The sequence below is a fragment of the Anomaloglossus baeobatrachus genome, chromosome 3 (assembly GCF_048569485.1).
Source record: "Anomaloglossus baeobatrachus isolate aAnoBae1 chromosome 3, aAnoBae1.hap1, whole genome shotgun sequence".
Lineage (NCBI taxonomy): Eukaryota > Metazoa > Chordata > Amphibia > Anura > Aromobatidae > Anomaloglossus > Anomaloglossus baeobatrachus.
The window spans coordinates 650,498,441-650,514,194 of record NC_134355.1 but is presented as its reverse complement, the minus strand read 5'-3'; the positions used below and the strand labels follow the sequence as shown (position 1 = coordinate 650,514,194).

At 53.2% G+C, this 15,754-nt stretch overlaps 1 protein-coding gene across 1 annotated transcript in view; it reads right to left on the bottom strand.

Moving 5' to 3' along the window:
- Positions 1–13,644, bottom strand: part of GCFC2 (GC-rich sequence DNA-binding factor 2) — a 121,029-nt gene extending 107,385 nt beyond the window's left edge. The window contains exons 1-3 of the mRNA XM_075341163.1: positions 13,234–13,644; positions 8,592–8,699; positions 8,177–8,293 (exon numbers count right to left, since the gene is read on the bottom strand). Coding sequence (XP_075197278.1) covers positions 8,177–8,293; positions 8,592–8,699; positions 13,234–13,627 — 619 coding nt within the window. The 5' untranslated portion in view covers positions 13,628–13,644. The remainder of the gene's footprint in view (positions 1–8,176; positions 8,294–8,591; positions 8,700–13,233) is intronic.
- Positions 13,645–15,754: the final 2,110 nt, after the last annotated feature.

Genomic DNA, 15,754 nt, shown 5'->3' with positions numbered 1-15,754 from the left:
TTCTGCCTCTGGAGGCCACACAAAGTATTACACTTTAAAAAGTGTAACCCCTCCCCTCTGCCTATACACCCTCCCGTGCATCACGGGCTCCTCAGTTTTGGTGCAAAAGCAGGAAGGAGAAAACTTATAAATTGGTCTAGAGCAAATTCAATCCGAAGGATGTTCGGAGAACTGAAGACCATGAACCATAAGAACAAATCAACATCAACAACATATGTTCACAAAGAACAACCAGCCCGAAGGGCACAGGGGCGGGTGCTGGGTCTCCCAATAGGAGCTAGAAGAAAAGGAATTTACGGTAAGTAAACAAAATTCCCCTTTTCTTTGTCGCTCCATTGGGAGACCCAGACAATTGGGACGTCCAAGAGCAGTCCCTGGGTGGGTAAACCAATACCCCAATAGAAAGAGCCGGAAACGGCCCCCTCTTACAGGTGGGAACAGCCGCCTGAAGAACTCGCCTACCTAGACTGGCGTCTGCCGAGGCATAGGTATGCACTTGATAGTGTTTCGTGAAAGTGTGCAGACTAGACCACGTAGCTGCCTGACACACCTGCTGAGCCGTCGCCCGGTGCCGCAATGCCCAGGACGCACCTACGGCTCTGGTAGAATGGGCTTTCAACCCAGAAGTACGGTAGGCTTCGAGAATCGGTTCCTTGATCCACCGAGCCAAGGTTGACTTGGAGGCCTGAGAGCCCTTACGCTGGCCAGCGACAAGGACAAAGAGCGCGTCTGAACGGTGCAGGGGCGCCGTACGAGACACGTAGATCCGGAGTGCTCTCACTAGATCCAAAGAGTGCAAATCCTTCTCACACTGGTGAATTGGATTAGGGCAAAAGGAAGGCAAGGAGATATCCTGATTTAGATGAAAAGGGGATACCACCTTAGGGAGGAATTCCGGGACAGGACGCAAAACCACCTTATCCTGGTGGAAAACCAGGAAGGGGGCTTTGCATGACAGCGCTGCAAGCTCAGACACTCTCCGAAGTGATGTGACTGCCACCAGGAAGGCCACCTTCTGAGAAAGACGGGAAAGAGAAACATCCCGCAGCGGCTCAAAAGGCGGCTTTTGAAGAGCCGTCAGGACCCTGTTAAGATCCCAAGGTTCCAACGGACGTTTGTAAGGTGGGACTATGTGGCAAACTCCCTGCAGGAACGTGCGGACCTGCGGAAGTCTGGCTAGTCGTGTTTGAAAAAACACAGAGAGCGCTGACACTTGGCCCTTGAGAGAGCCGAGGGACAAACCCATATCCATTCCAAATTGTAGGAATGAAAGAAATGTGGGTAAAGCAAACGGCCATGGAGGAAAATCGTTATCAGAGCACCAGGATAAGAAGATTTGCCAAGTCCTGTGATAGATCTTGGCGGACGTTGGTTTCCTGGCTTGTCTCATGGTGGCAATTACATCCTGAGATAACCCTGAAGACGCTAGGAGCCAGGACTCAATGGCCACACAGTCAGGTTGAGGGCCACAGAATTCAGATGGAAAAACGGGCCTTGGGACAGCAAGTCTGGGCGGTCTGGAAGTGCCCACGGTTGACCCACCGTGAGATGCCACAGATCCGGATACCACGACCGCCTCGGCCAGTCTGGAGCGACGAGAATGGCGCGACGGCAGTCGGACCGGATTTTGCGTAGTACCCTGGGCAGCATCGCCAGAGGGGGAAACACATATGGCAGTCGAAACTGCGACCAATCCTGGACCAAAGCGTCCGCGGCCAGAGCTCTGTGATCCTGAGACCGTGCCATGAATGCCGGGACCTTGTTGTTGTGCCGTGACGCCATGAGATCGACGTCCGGCGTTCCCCAGCGGCGACAGATCTCTCGAAACACGTCTGGGTGCAGAGACCATTCCTCCGCGTCCATGCCCTGACGACTGAGAAAATCTGCTTCCCAGTTTTCTACGCCCGGGATGTGAACTGCAGAGATGGTGGAGGCTGTGGCTTCCACCCACTGCAGAATCCGTCGGACTTCCTGGAAGGCTAGACGACTGCGAGTGCCGCCTTGGTGGTTGATGTAGGCGACGGCAGTGGCGTTGTCCGACTGGATACGGATCTGCCTGCCCTCCAGCCACCGATGAAAAGCCAATAGGGCTAGATACACTGCCCTGATCTCCAGTATATTGATCTGAAGGGATGACTATCGGAGTCCAGGTTCCCTGAGCCCTGTGGTGGAGAAAAACCGCTCCCCAACCTGACAGGCTCGCGTCCGTGGTGACCACAGCCCAGGTTGGGGGTAGGAAGGATTTTCCCTGCGACAGAGATGTGGGAAGGAGCCACCACTGAAGAGACGTCTTGGTTGCAAGTGAAAGAGAGACGTTCCTGTCGAGGGAAGCCGCACTCTTGTCCCATTTGCGGAGAAAGTCCCATTGGAGTGGCCGAAGATGGAATTGCGCGAACGGGACTGCCTCTATAGCTGCCACCATCTTCCCCAGGAAGTGCATGAGGCGCCTTAAGGGGTATGACTGACTCTGAAGAAGGGATTGCACCCCTGCCTGCAGAGAAAGCTGTTTGTCGCTCGGAAGCTTGACTAACGCTTGCTGGGTATGAAACTCCATCCCAAGGTACGTCAGTGATTGGGTCAGTGTCAACTTGGATTTCGGGAAGTTGATGATCCACCCGAACCGCTGGAGAGTCGCCAGAGCGACGGATAGACTTTGTTGACACGCCACCCGAGACGGGGCCCTGACTAGGAGATCGTCCAAGTAGGGAATCACCGAGTGGCCCTGAGAATGCAGGACCGCCACAACGGATGCCATGACTTTGGTGAAAACCCGTGGGGCTGTCGCCAAGCCGAAAGGCAATGCCACGAACTGAAGGTGTTCGTCCCCGATGGCGAAACGCAGGAAACGTTGATGTTCGGGTGCGATCGGTACATGGAGATAAGCATCCTTGATGTCGATCGATGCTAGGAAGTCTCCTTGTGACATCGAGGCGATGACCGAGCGGAGAGATTCCATCCGAAACCGTCTGGTTCTCACATGTCTGTTGAGTAACTTGAGGTCCAGAACGGGACGGAATGACCCGTCCTTTTTTGGCACCACGAACAAGTTGGAGTAAAATCCGTGACCACGTTCCTGAAGGGGAACGGGGATCACAACTCCTTCCATCTTTAGAGCGGCCACTGCCTGAAAAAGTGCGTCGGCCTGAGCGGGGGGCGGAGAGGTTCTGAAGAAACGAGCCGCAGGACAAGAGCTGAACTCTATCCTGTAACCATGAGACAGAATGTCTCTCACCCATCGGTCTTGAACATGTGGCCACCAGGCGTCGCCAAAGCGGGAGAGCCTGCCACCGACCGAGGATGCGGCCAGGGGAGGCCGAGAGTCATGAGGAAGCCGTCTTGAAGGCAGTGCCTCCTGCGGCCTTTTGCGGGCGTGACTTGGATCGCCACGCATAGGAGTTCCTCTGGCCTTTCTCCGGCCTGTTGGACGAAGAGGATTGGGACTTGGCGGAGGGACGAAAGGACCGAAATCTCGATTGGATTTTTCTCTGTTGAGGTCTCTTAGGTTTGGCCTGGGGTAAGGAGGAATCCTTTCCTTTGGATTCCTTAATAATCTCATCCAATCGTTCGCCAAACAAGCGGTCGCCAGAAAACGGCAAACCGGTTAAGAACCTCTTGGAAGCAGAGAGTCTGCCTTCCATTCGCGCAGCCACATGGCCCTGCGGACTGCCACGGAGTTAGCAGATGCTACCGCCGTACGGCTAGCGGAGTCCAGGACGGCGTTCATGGCGTAGGATGAAAAGGCTGACGCCTGAGAGGTCAAAGACGCAACTTGCGGAGCAGAATTACGTGTGACAGCATTAATCTCAGTCAGACAAGCCGAGATTGCTTGGAGAGCCCACACGGCTGCAAAGGCCGGGGCAAAAGACGCGCCCGTGGCCTCATAGATGGACTTCACCAGGAGCTCTGTCTGTCAGTGGCATCCTTCAGGGATGAGCCATCTGCAACAGACACCACGGACCTAGCCGCCAATCTGGAGACTGGAGGATCCACCTTGGGACAGTGAGCCCAACCCTTAACGACTTCAGATGGGAAGGGGTAACGCGTGTCAGTGAGGCGTTTAGCAAAGCGCTTGTCCGGGACTGCTCTGGGCTTCTGGACAGCATCCCTGAAGTTAGAGTGATCAAAAAACGTATTGCGCGTACGTTTGGGGAACCGAAACTGGTGTTTCTCCTGCTGAGACGCCGACTCCTCTATTACTAAGGCGTCCCCCTCAGGTGTATCAAGGTTGAGGGCGACGTCAGGGTCAGAGCCCTGAGCTGCGACGTCCGCCTCGTCCTCCAGAGAGTCCTCAAGCTGGGATCCCGAGCAGCGAGAGGAAGTCGGGGAAGAGTCCCAGCGAGCCTGCTTAGCCGGTCTAGGACTGCGGTCCGGGCAGGAGTCCTCCGCCTGAGACCGAGGGGCCAACCTGGGAGCGCGCTGCGGCGCGGACCGAGAGGGGCCTGGAGGCGACGAGCTAACAGGGGCCGGGGCCTGTGAAAGGTCCGGTCTGGACTGCAAAGCCTCAAGCAGCTTAGAAGACCATTTGTCCATAGACAGTGTAATGGATTGAGAAAGAGACTCAGAGAGTTTCTCAGCAAAAGAGGCGAACTCTGTCCCTGCAGCCTGGTCAGGGGGAGCAGGGGGGTCTACATGAGCCGAGGGGCCCACCAGTGTCCGAGGCTCCGGCTGAGCAAGCGAGGCAGGAGTCGAGCATTGCTCACAGTGAGGGTAGGTGGAACCCACAGGTAACATAGCCCCACAAGAGGTACAGGCCGCGAAAAAAAACCTGTGCCTTAGCAGCTTTGCTCCTTGTGGACGACATGCTGTTGTCTCCTAGGAGAGTGACCACTGAGGGTATATGGGAAATGGGTATACAGCCCGACCGAACAGAAATATATATATATGTAGCATATATATATATATATATATATATATATATATATATATATATATATATATATATATATATATATATATATATATATATATATATATATATATATATATATATATATATATATATATATATAGATATATATATATATATATATATATATATATATATATATATATATATATATATATATATATATATATAATGTGTGTATCTATTCCGGCACCCTAGGGGGACCAGCACCGGGTGACCGGTGTGGCTTACCGACCGCTAACGAGCGGAGTGTGTCCTCCAGATTCCCTGCCTTGGATCCCCCGGAGCTGCAGAGCTGTTCACTGAGAAGCCTCCACCGGCAGAATGCCAGAAAATGGCTGCCGGAGCTCTCAGGGGAGGAGTGGAGCCGTGGGCGGCGCCAGCAAAGTGCGGGAATCTGGGGTCCCCACAGTGATCAGTGAGGGGGGAGGAAGACATGCAGGATGCTCCATCCCTCACATCCGACGTCATGTCGGTAATCCCGCCCTTACCCCTGACAGGCAGGCCCGGGGGCGGGATTTTTGCGACTAGGCCGCGATGAAGCCGGGGACTAAATTTGAGACCGCGCCTGACAAGCAGGCACGGTCGGCGCGGAAGTCCACCGGCCTCCTCAATTCAGCAGCTGCAGCGGCTTCCGGGAAGAAGGTGCGCTCCCTGCACAGTCCCCTATGGGGACACAGAGTACCTTTGAGTTGCAGGGCCCGGTCCCTGAGGTTGAAGAGGCTCCGGTCCGGCAGGTTCCCACAGGGGCTGCGGATGGAGCACGGTCCCAGCAAATGGATGACCGCTTAGGATCCCACTTCTCCCAGAGCCGCATAAGGGATGGTGAAGGAGACGGCATGTGGCTCCAGCCTCAATACCCGCAATGGGTACTTCAACCTTAACAACACCGCCGACGTAGTGGGGTGAGAAGGGAACATGCCGGGGGCCCCGTGGGGGCCCTCTTTTCTTCCAACCGACATAACTAAGTATGAGAATGCATGAGTGGATGTGTGCCTCCTTCCACACAAAGCATAAAACTGAGGAGCCCGTGATCCACGGGAGAGTGTATAGGCAGAGGGGAGGGGTTACACTTTTTAAAGTGTAATACTTTGTATGGCCTCCGGAGGCAGAAGCTATACACCCAATTGTCTGGGTCTCCCAATGGAGCGACAAAGAAATATATATATATATATATATATATATATATATATATATATATATATATATATATATATATATATATATATATATATATATATATATATATATATATATATATATCGTATTTTTCGCTTTATAAGACGCACCGGAATATAAGACGCACCCCAAACTTAGACATAAAAAAAAGGTAAAAAAAAGAAAAATGGGGTCCGTCTTATACTCCGGTGTTCTCTTACCGGAGGGGGGCAGCAGTGGTGGTGAAGCGGGGTCACAGGAGGCACAGGTTGTGCTGGCAGGCGCGGCAAGTCAGTGGCAGCGGGGTCCGTGGTTGCAGGTGCCGTGGCGTCCGTGGTTGCAGGCGCGGTGGCGTCCGCGGTGGCAGGAGCCGTGGGGTCCGTGGTGGCGGCAGCAGCGTGGCGGGTGAGCCGTGTAGCAGGCCGGTGCAGTGAGTGTCCGCGGTCCCGGTTCAGTGGTGGCAGCGGCGTCGACTGCTCAGTGGTGGCAGCGGCTGGGACTGCTCAGTGGTGGAGTGTGTCCGCGGTCCCGGTTCAGTGGTGGCAGCGGCGGCGACGGCTCAGTGGTGGGAGCGGCGGCGACTGCTCAGTGGTGGCAGCGGCAGGGACTGCTCAGTGGTGGAGTGTGTCCACGGTCCCGGTTCAGTGGTGGCAGCGGCGGCGACGGCTCAGTGGTGGGAGCGGCGGCGACTGCTCAGTGGTGGCAATGGCAGGGACTGCTCAGTGGTGGCAATGGCAGGGACTGCTCAGTGGTGGCAATGGCAGGGACTGCTCAGTGGTGGAGTGTGTCCGCGGTCCCGGTTCAGTGGTGGCAGCGGCGGCTCAGTGGTGGGAGCGGTGGCGACTGCTCAGTGGTGGCAATGGCAGGGACTGCTCAGTGGTGGCAGCGGCAGGGACTGCTCAGTGGTGGAGTGTGTCCGCGGTCCCGATTAAAGTAATGGCGCCCGGAGCGACGCATGCGCAGATGGAGCTCTCATCCAAGGGCTCCATCTGCGCACGCGCTGACTCCCGGAGCAGCGCAGTGCGCAAATGGACCTCTCATCCAAGAGCTCCACCGGCGCCATCATTTGAAAGTGGGACCGCGGACAACTGGTAACATGCTGCACAGCCGCCCGCCCCGCATGCACAGAGTGGCAGCCAAAAGGCTGCCCGCCCACCCTGCGTACAAGCCGCCAGGTACCTGTGTTTGCGTGCGGTGGCAGCCGGGTACCCATGGCTGTGTGCGGGCGGCAGTCCGCATATATAGGCGGCATATATATATAATCTACTTTTCCTTCCTAAAATTTGGGAGAAAAGTGAGGGGTGCGTCTTATAATCTGAATGTAGTTTACCGGGGGGGGGGGGTGGAAAGGGGTAGATGCAGGCAGGGGTAATGCTGTTGCGGTGGCTGTGCACGGGCTACGGCAGCTGTACTGAGGGCTTCAAATAATGGCGCCCAGAGTCTGCGCGTATGTAAATGGAGCTCTCGGCTCAAGATCTCATCTGCGCACATGCCGCCTCCGGTCCATTGATCTCCCAGCAGTGGACTCATGGCAAATGGTGCCTGGAGGTGGCGCGTGCGCAGATCAGATGTCGGTTTGTCAATGTGCCAAGAGCTCAATCTGCGCATTCACAGACTCCGGGCACCATTATTTGAAACCCTCACTGGCCTCCGCCCCAGCACAGCCGCCTCCGCCCCAGCACAGCCGCCTCCGCCGACAGTTTCTGAGACAGCATCTGGGACACCCACCGCGCCGCCCACAGTACCATCCTGCTGCACCTCCACCCTTGCCGCCCCCCTATGATAATACACCACTGGATTATAAGACAGACCCCATATATATGCAATTTATTAGTATCAGGTCTTCGGCTGACAAAAAAAAGTGGATGTATACTATAGATCTTGCCTCATTGGTGTTAGAGCAGCGGAGAACACTGCTTGTGTGCGAGGTGTAAGATTTCTTTGTACTCTATATAAAGTATTGCAGCTGTACCGAGTATTACTTAGTCGTTCCTGATAATGGATTACAAAAAGACGAGAATCGACAGACGCTGAGCACCGTGAATGGTTGTATAGCACAATACAGGAAAACGTCAAGAAGATTTGTATATAATGACCCCTGTCCGTACTGACCTGCCGCTGAGGTGTGATGTTCTGCAGGAGATGACGCTGGGCTGGAATATTCTTCCTTCTCTGAAAGATCCACATTTTCCTTGTCGCTTCGTCCTGACTCTGAGCTGCTCTCTGGTCCTAAAGTTCAATAATAATATTCGGATTATTCATTGACTGCATCCAAGCGTGAAATCTGCAGCAAATCCTGAGAATCTTGATAAACATAGCCACAATGAGGACATCGCAGCAACCGATCAGGGGGAGCCGTCAGGTAAGAGGCAATTACTGGCTACCGTCCAGAGGCGACACCAGACTGACCCGGGGTCTGAGAATCCATTCTCTAATGATCTGATCTCACGGAAAAATCAATTCCACCGTTGTAAAGTCCATCTCCCAGACGGATTATTTTTATAGTTTCCGCTCAGCATTTACCCACCTTCTTCTTGAGGATCGTGTCTGCGCGCGGCATAGTCTGGCTTTTTCTGCACTCTGAATAGGACGGCATTAACCGAGGGCTTCCTGATCTTAAAGGAAACATCTTCACCTGTAGTAATAATAATAATAATAATAATAATAATAATAATAATAAAAAAAAAAAAAAAAAAGCTGAGGAAAGTTTGAAAACAAATGTGAAAATCCAGAATTTGGGTCCGTACTACGGTCCAGTGCCGGATGATAGTGCAGTAGGACAGATTCACTATTACGCACTTTTTGTGTCCTCATCATTGGAAATCTCTACATCTTCTTATCACAGGGACAATAAAAGAAAATCTAAATGAGTCCTTGTGAGGGCCCAAGTGGTTTCTCAAGCCTGAAATATTTGTAGCCCCCCTCCAGAGTTTTATTATTTCCCAGCGGGAAATGTAGGTCCCCTGACCCCTTATACTCCCCCTCCGGCATCTCCACCTCCTGTCACCGCTGCTCCGGTCGCTCTCCCGTGATTTGTGACCTACCGGCGACTCCAGAGTTTATGGAGAAGGAGGTGACAACTCAATACAAGTCTATGAGAGACACATTCTGGCCTCGCTCTGGCTCAGATAGACTTGTAGTGAGTTTGTGACACAACTTCTGGTCATTGAAAAGTTAAAGAAACAAAATAGCACTGTGGGACCAGAGCGATGCTGAAAAAGGTGAAAAAGCCGGAGGGTGAATATAAAACTGAGGAGTTCCACTCCAATACAAAACTAACAAAACAAAACCAAATCACATGCGGCACCTTTTTTTTTTTTAAATTATGTAAATATTAAAAAAAAAACAAAACAAAAAAAAAAAAAAAAAAAAACACAGTGCGTAATCCCCCCCCCCCCCCCAATTTTGATAACCAGCCAAGATAAAGCCTGACAGCTGGGTGCCAGTATTCTCAGACTAAGGAGGCCTATGGTTATTAGGCCAGCTCCCAGCCTAAAGGTACCGTCACACTTAGCGACGCTCCAGCGATCCCACCAGCGATCAGACCTGGCAGAGATCGCTGGAGCGTCGCTACATGGTCTCTGGTGAGCTGTCACACAGGCAGATCTCCACAGCGATCAGAGATCAGCCTCCAGCCAGCAGCGACCTGTGTAACAACGCTGTGCTTCGTAACCATAGTACACGTCGGGTTACTAAGCAAAGCGCTTTGTTTATAGTTACCCGATGTGTACCTTGGCTACGTGTGCAGGGAGCAGGGTGCCCGCTTCTAGAAGCTGCGGACGCTGGTAACCAAGGTAAATATCGGGTAACCAAGCAAAGCACTTTGCTTGGTTACCCGATCTGTACCTTTGTTACCAGCGTCTGCAGAAGCCGTCTCCCTGCACATTCAGAATGTTGCTCTCTCGCTGTCACACACAGCGATCTGTGCTTCACAGCGGGAGAGCAACGACCATAAAATGGTCCAAGACATTCAGCAACGACCGGAGACCTCACGGCAGGGGCCAGGTTGTTGCTGGATGTCACACACAGCGACATCGCTAGCAAGATCACTGTTGCGTCACAAAAACCGTGACTCAGCAGCGATGTCGCTAGCAATGTCGCTTAGTGAGACGTGGCCTTAAAAATAGCAGCCTGCAGCCTCCCAAGATCGTTGAATCCAATACATGCAACTTGCCTGGTGCTTTCTCTTGGCTCTTCCCGATTGCCTTGGTGTGGTGGCAATCGGAGTAATAGCAGGGGTTAATAACAGACCACAGCTGCCACTAAGCCCTAGATTAGTAATGGGGAGAGTCTATGAGACCCCCCCATCACTAATCTGTAAATTAACACAAACACCGAAAAAATCCATTGTTTGGTCGAAAATACAAAAATAAAACCTTCATTCACCATTTTATTAACCAACAAAACACCCCTGCAGGTCCGACGTAATCCACACAAAGTTCCACGATGATTCAGCTCTGCTACATCTGAGTCACAGCGCACGATCATGGAACATGACTGCCCGCTGTAACTGCAGACAGAGACTGAGCCGCGATCAGTGGTGACATCACTCAGGTTAGCCGCGGTCACAACAGAAAGGTTCTTTCTTCTACTATGACAACAAGTAACCTGACTGACGTCACCACTGATCGTGGCCCATTCTTTGTCTGCAGTTACAGCGGCCAGTCATGTTCCATGATCGTGCTGTAACTCAAGTGACTGCCCTGTATACGGCCCGCGCTCCCTTATATACACACTGCCCTGTATACAGCCCGCACTCCCTTATATACACACTGCCCTGTATACAGCCCGCACTCCCTTATATACACACTGCCCTGTATACGGCCCGCGCTCCCTTATATACACACTGCCCTGTATACAGCCCGCACTCCCTTATATACACACTGCCCTGTATACAGCCCACACTCCCTTATATACACACTGCCCTGTATACGGCCCGCGCTCCCTTATATACACACTGCCCTGTATACAGCCCGCGCTCCCTTATATACACACTGCCCTGTATACAGCCCGCGCTCCCTTATATACACACTGCCCTGTATACAGCCCGCGCTCCCTTATATACACACTGCCCTGTATACAGCCCGCACTCCCTTATATACACACTGCCCTGTATACGGCCCGCGCTCCCTTATATACACACTGCCCTGTATACGGCCCGCGCTCCCTTATATACACACTGCCCTGTATACAGCCCGCGCTCTCTTATATACACACTGCCCTGTATACAGCCCACGCTCCCTTATATACACACTGCCCTGTATACGGCCCGCGCTCCCTTATATACACACTGCCCTGTATACGGCCCGCGCTCCCTTATATACACACTGCCCTGTATACGGCCCGCGCTCCCTTATATACACACTGCCCTGTATACAGCCCGCGCTCCCTTATATACACACTGCCCTGTATACAGCCCGCGCTCCCTTATATACACACTGCCCTGTATACAGCCCGCACTCCCTTATATACACACTGCCCTGTATACAGCCCGCACTCCCTTATATACACACTGCCCTGTATACAGCCCGCACTCCCTTATATACACACTGCCCTGTATACGGCCCGCGCTCCCTTATATACACACTGCCCTGTATACGGCCCGCGCTCCCTTATATACACACTGCCCTGTATACAGCCCGCGCTCTCTTATATACACACTGCCCTGTATACAGCCCACGCTCCCTTATATACACACTGCCCTGTATACGGCCCGCGCTCCCTTATATACACACTGCCCTGTATACGGCCCGCGCTCCCTTATATACACACTGCCCTGTATACGGCCCGCGCTCCCTTATATACACACTGCCCTGTATACAGCCCGCGCTCCCTTATATACACACTGCCCTGTATACAGCCCGCGCTCCCTTATATACACACTGCCCTGTATACAGCCCGCGCTCCCTTATATTTACACTGCCCTGTATACGGCCTGCACTCTATATATACACACTGCCCTGTATACAGCCCGCGCTCCCTTATATACACACTGCCCTGTATACAGCCCGCGCTCCCTTATATACACACTGCCCTGTATACAGCCCGCGCTCCCTTATATACACACTGCCCTGTATACAGCCCGCGCTCCCTTATATTTACACTGCCCTGTATACGGCCTGCACTCTATATATACACACTGCCCTGTATACAGCCCGCGCTCCCTTATATACACACTGCCCTGTATACGGCCCGTGCTCCCTTATATACACACTGCCCTGTATACAGCCTGCACTCCCTTATATACACACTGCCCTGTATACAGCCCGCGCTCCCTTATATACACACTGCCCTGTATACAGCCCGCGCTCCCTTATATACACACTGCCCTGTATACAGCCCGCGCTCCCTTATATTTACACTGCCCTGTATACGGCCTGCACTCTATATATACACACTGTTCTGTATACAGCCTGCGCTCCCTTATATACACACTGCCCTGTATACGGCCCGCGCTCCCTTATATACACACTGCCCTGTATACAGCCCGCGCTCCCTTATATACACACTGCCCTGTATACAGCCTGCGCTCCCTTATATACACACTGCTCTGTATACAGCCCGCGCTCCCTTATATACACACTGCCCTGTATACGGCCCGCGCTCCCTTATATACACACTGCCCTGTATACAGCCCGCGCTCCCTTATATACACACTGCCCTGTATACAGCCCGCGCTCCCTTATATACACACTGCCCTGTATACGGCCCGCGCTCCCTTATATACACACTGCCCTGTATACGGCCCGCGCTCCCTTATATACACACTGCCCTGTATACAGCCCGCGCTCCCTTATATACACACTGCTCTGTATACGGCCTGCACTCCCTTATATACACACTGCCCTGTATACAGCCTGCACTCCCTTATATACACACTGCCCTGTATACAGCCTGCACTCCCTTATATACACACTGCCCTGTATACAGCCTGCACTCCCTTATATACACACTGCCCTGTATACAGCCTGCACTCCCTTATATACACACTGCCCTGTATACAGCCTGCACTCCCTTATATACACACTGCTCTGTATACGGCTCATGCTTCTTTCCAGGGCTCCTGACTTCCCAATCTGTAATTGCCGTTTCTCAGGTCTCCGGTGTGCTGTCCCTTTAAGGTTGCTATAGATACGGAGGGGCTGGTCACTGCCCCGCACACTCCTCACCTTCCTTCTCCTCACTGAAGCTGAGGGCGCTGTGGGGTCCGGCGCTGTGGGGTCCGGCGCTGCGGGGTCCGGCGCTGCGGGGTCCGGCGCTGCGGGGTCCGGCGCTGCGGGGTCCGGCGCTGCGGGGTCCGGCGCTGCGGGGTCCGGCGCTGCGGGGTCCGGCGCTGCGGGGTCCGGCGCTGCGGGGGGGAGGCTCAGGCCCAGCACTGTCCTCCTCTCCCGCTGACCGCTGCTCGTCACTGTCCTCCGCCGCCTTCTCCCTTCTCTTGGTCGCACACGCCAGTCCTCTCCCGCCCGCTCTCTTCGGCCTCTCCACCTTCCCCTGCTCCTCCTCCTCTTCCTCGCTGGACGCCGCTCTCCGGGCCCGCAGATTCCGATTCGGTTTCCTAAACATCGTCCAAAACGCTGATAGTCGCCTTATTACTACGTCATCACCATGCGCCATTACTATTAACCAATCACAAAGCGCAACTTCTTATTTTTTCTTTTTTTGTTGAATAAACTTTATGCATAGCCTAATGCCGCTGACAGTATCAGTGTGCAGGCTGAGGGTTATATAAATCTGTATATGTTTAGTATATAGGTCATTACTGACTTGTTAGCAGTCTGGCTTGACCTCTATTGTGGGCGTCTCACATATTTCAGGACCCCAATTTCTTGCCTGAAAGATCCCTTTAAGAAGCTCAGGTTGATTATCAGAGAGGACAGTTGCTTCCCCTGACCTACAGTTGGAGGATCCAGAGCAGCAGCTGAGCCTGTAACATTCAGGCTGGGGCTTCATGGCGACCATTGTGGCGCAACCAAAGTTCACCAGGTCTCACTACTAAATTACAGCACAATACTAGCGACTGTGGTGACATTGTGCCCCGAGGGGACAGAGACCGCAACAAGTGAGACATAAAAAGTGTAACCTCCTCTGATTTTTTTTGTCGCATTTATTGGGGGGGACTAGAATGAGATCCCCTTCATTTGCATGGGTCAGCGTCACCCGGTGATCTTTGTTCTCATGACAACAGTCTCCGTGTAGCCACACTACGTTCTCCACATTCAGTAGTCCAGTCGGGCTTAGGCTCAACCCCCTCCATCAAAACGGAGTCGGACGCATGCACCGATGGAGCCATTGACTATAATGGAGCAGACAGTGTCACTGTGTGTTCTTTCATGTGTGTCGCCCCACGGGGCAGGTGTTTTTAACCTACTCGTCGCTGGGTCGAGGGTGCAGATCCTCTGCGTCGTCACGGGGTGGCTTGGCCTGGTTCCATTGCCCCGAGGCTTACAGGAAGGGAAGGATGGTGGTGGACGGGAGGCAGGAGGGACGATGGGGGTGGCAGTGACATTTAGGAAAGTCTTTTTTAAGATCGTGACGCCACCTGTGGTACACGGCCAGGGATGGGCCGCCGCTGCGAGTGCTGCTGTCCGGGGCTGATGGTGAAGGTCGCAGCTGGGATGGTGTCGCTCCCCACAGGCAGAGCGGGATTTCCCCGGGGAAGATGACTCGAGGAAGGACGGGGTGGTGGTAGTCCCCGATGGCGCCGCAGCGCTGGGCGATGGTGCCGGTAAAGGAGAGGCAGAGACAGGGGCTGCGATTCCAGGTCTTTTTACTCACATGTAGTTCAGGCGCTGCCCCAGAGTACTGTTCTCTGCCACAATGGGCTCCTGCCGATCCCGGATGGTTGGTGATCACCGCCAGTGCCCGTGACAGTCAGTTAGTGAAGTGTCCCTCTGTTGCTATTTGGAACCCGGGCCGAGCCTCCTGCTCCTAGCCTCGGGTCCCACGAGGAGAGAGAGAGACACTAACTACAGTTGTTAGTGCTCAATGTTATCCCAAGCTGTGCCCGGGAAGGTCTGTTCTAGTGAGATGGTTGCACCTACTTCGACCCCAAATGGTGCCCATCCCCAGTGGTTGTCCTAGCGACTTGGGAAGTCCCATGCTTTTTGATGGCTCACTACCCTGTCTGCCCTAGGCTGCTTTCACACATCAGCTTTTTTTGCATCAGTCACAATCCGGCGAAAAACGGATAAAAATGATCCGGCGCCAGATCCTTTATTTCCCAATAGTCTTGTATTGGCGCTGTATTGTGCCACATGGTGTTGCGTTTCATCCGGCATGCGCCGGATCCGGCAAACGTTGTCTATGTGGCCGCCGGACAGGACGCACCATGTACGGCCTCTCTTACACATCACTTTATTCCATCATGCACAATCAGGCGTTTTTTGGAAAAAACGAATTCGGCGCCTGATTCGTTTTTCCCTCATAGTGTTGTTTTTGAGCCGCATTGTACTACATGGCCTTGCGTTCTGTTCCGGCATGCGAGGGATCCAGCTAAATGTGTCTGTGCGGCCGCCGGAAAGAACGCAGCATGCAACGTTTTTTGTGACCGTCAAAAAAATGGATAGCGACGGATCCGGCGATGTCCCTTTTTTTTCCAATGGTAGCCTATGGGCGCCGGATCCGTACAAAAAAAAATCAGGCGACAGATCCGTTTTTTGTTTCTGGGCATGCCCAGCACATATGTAAATT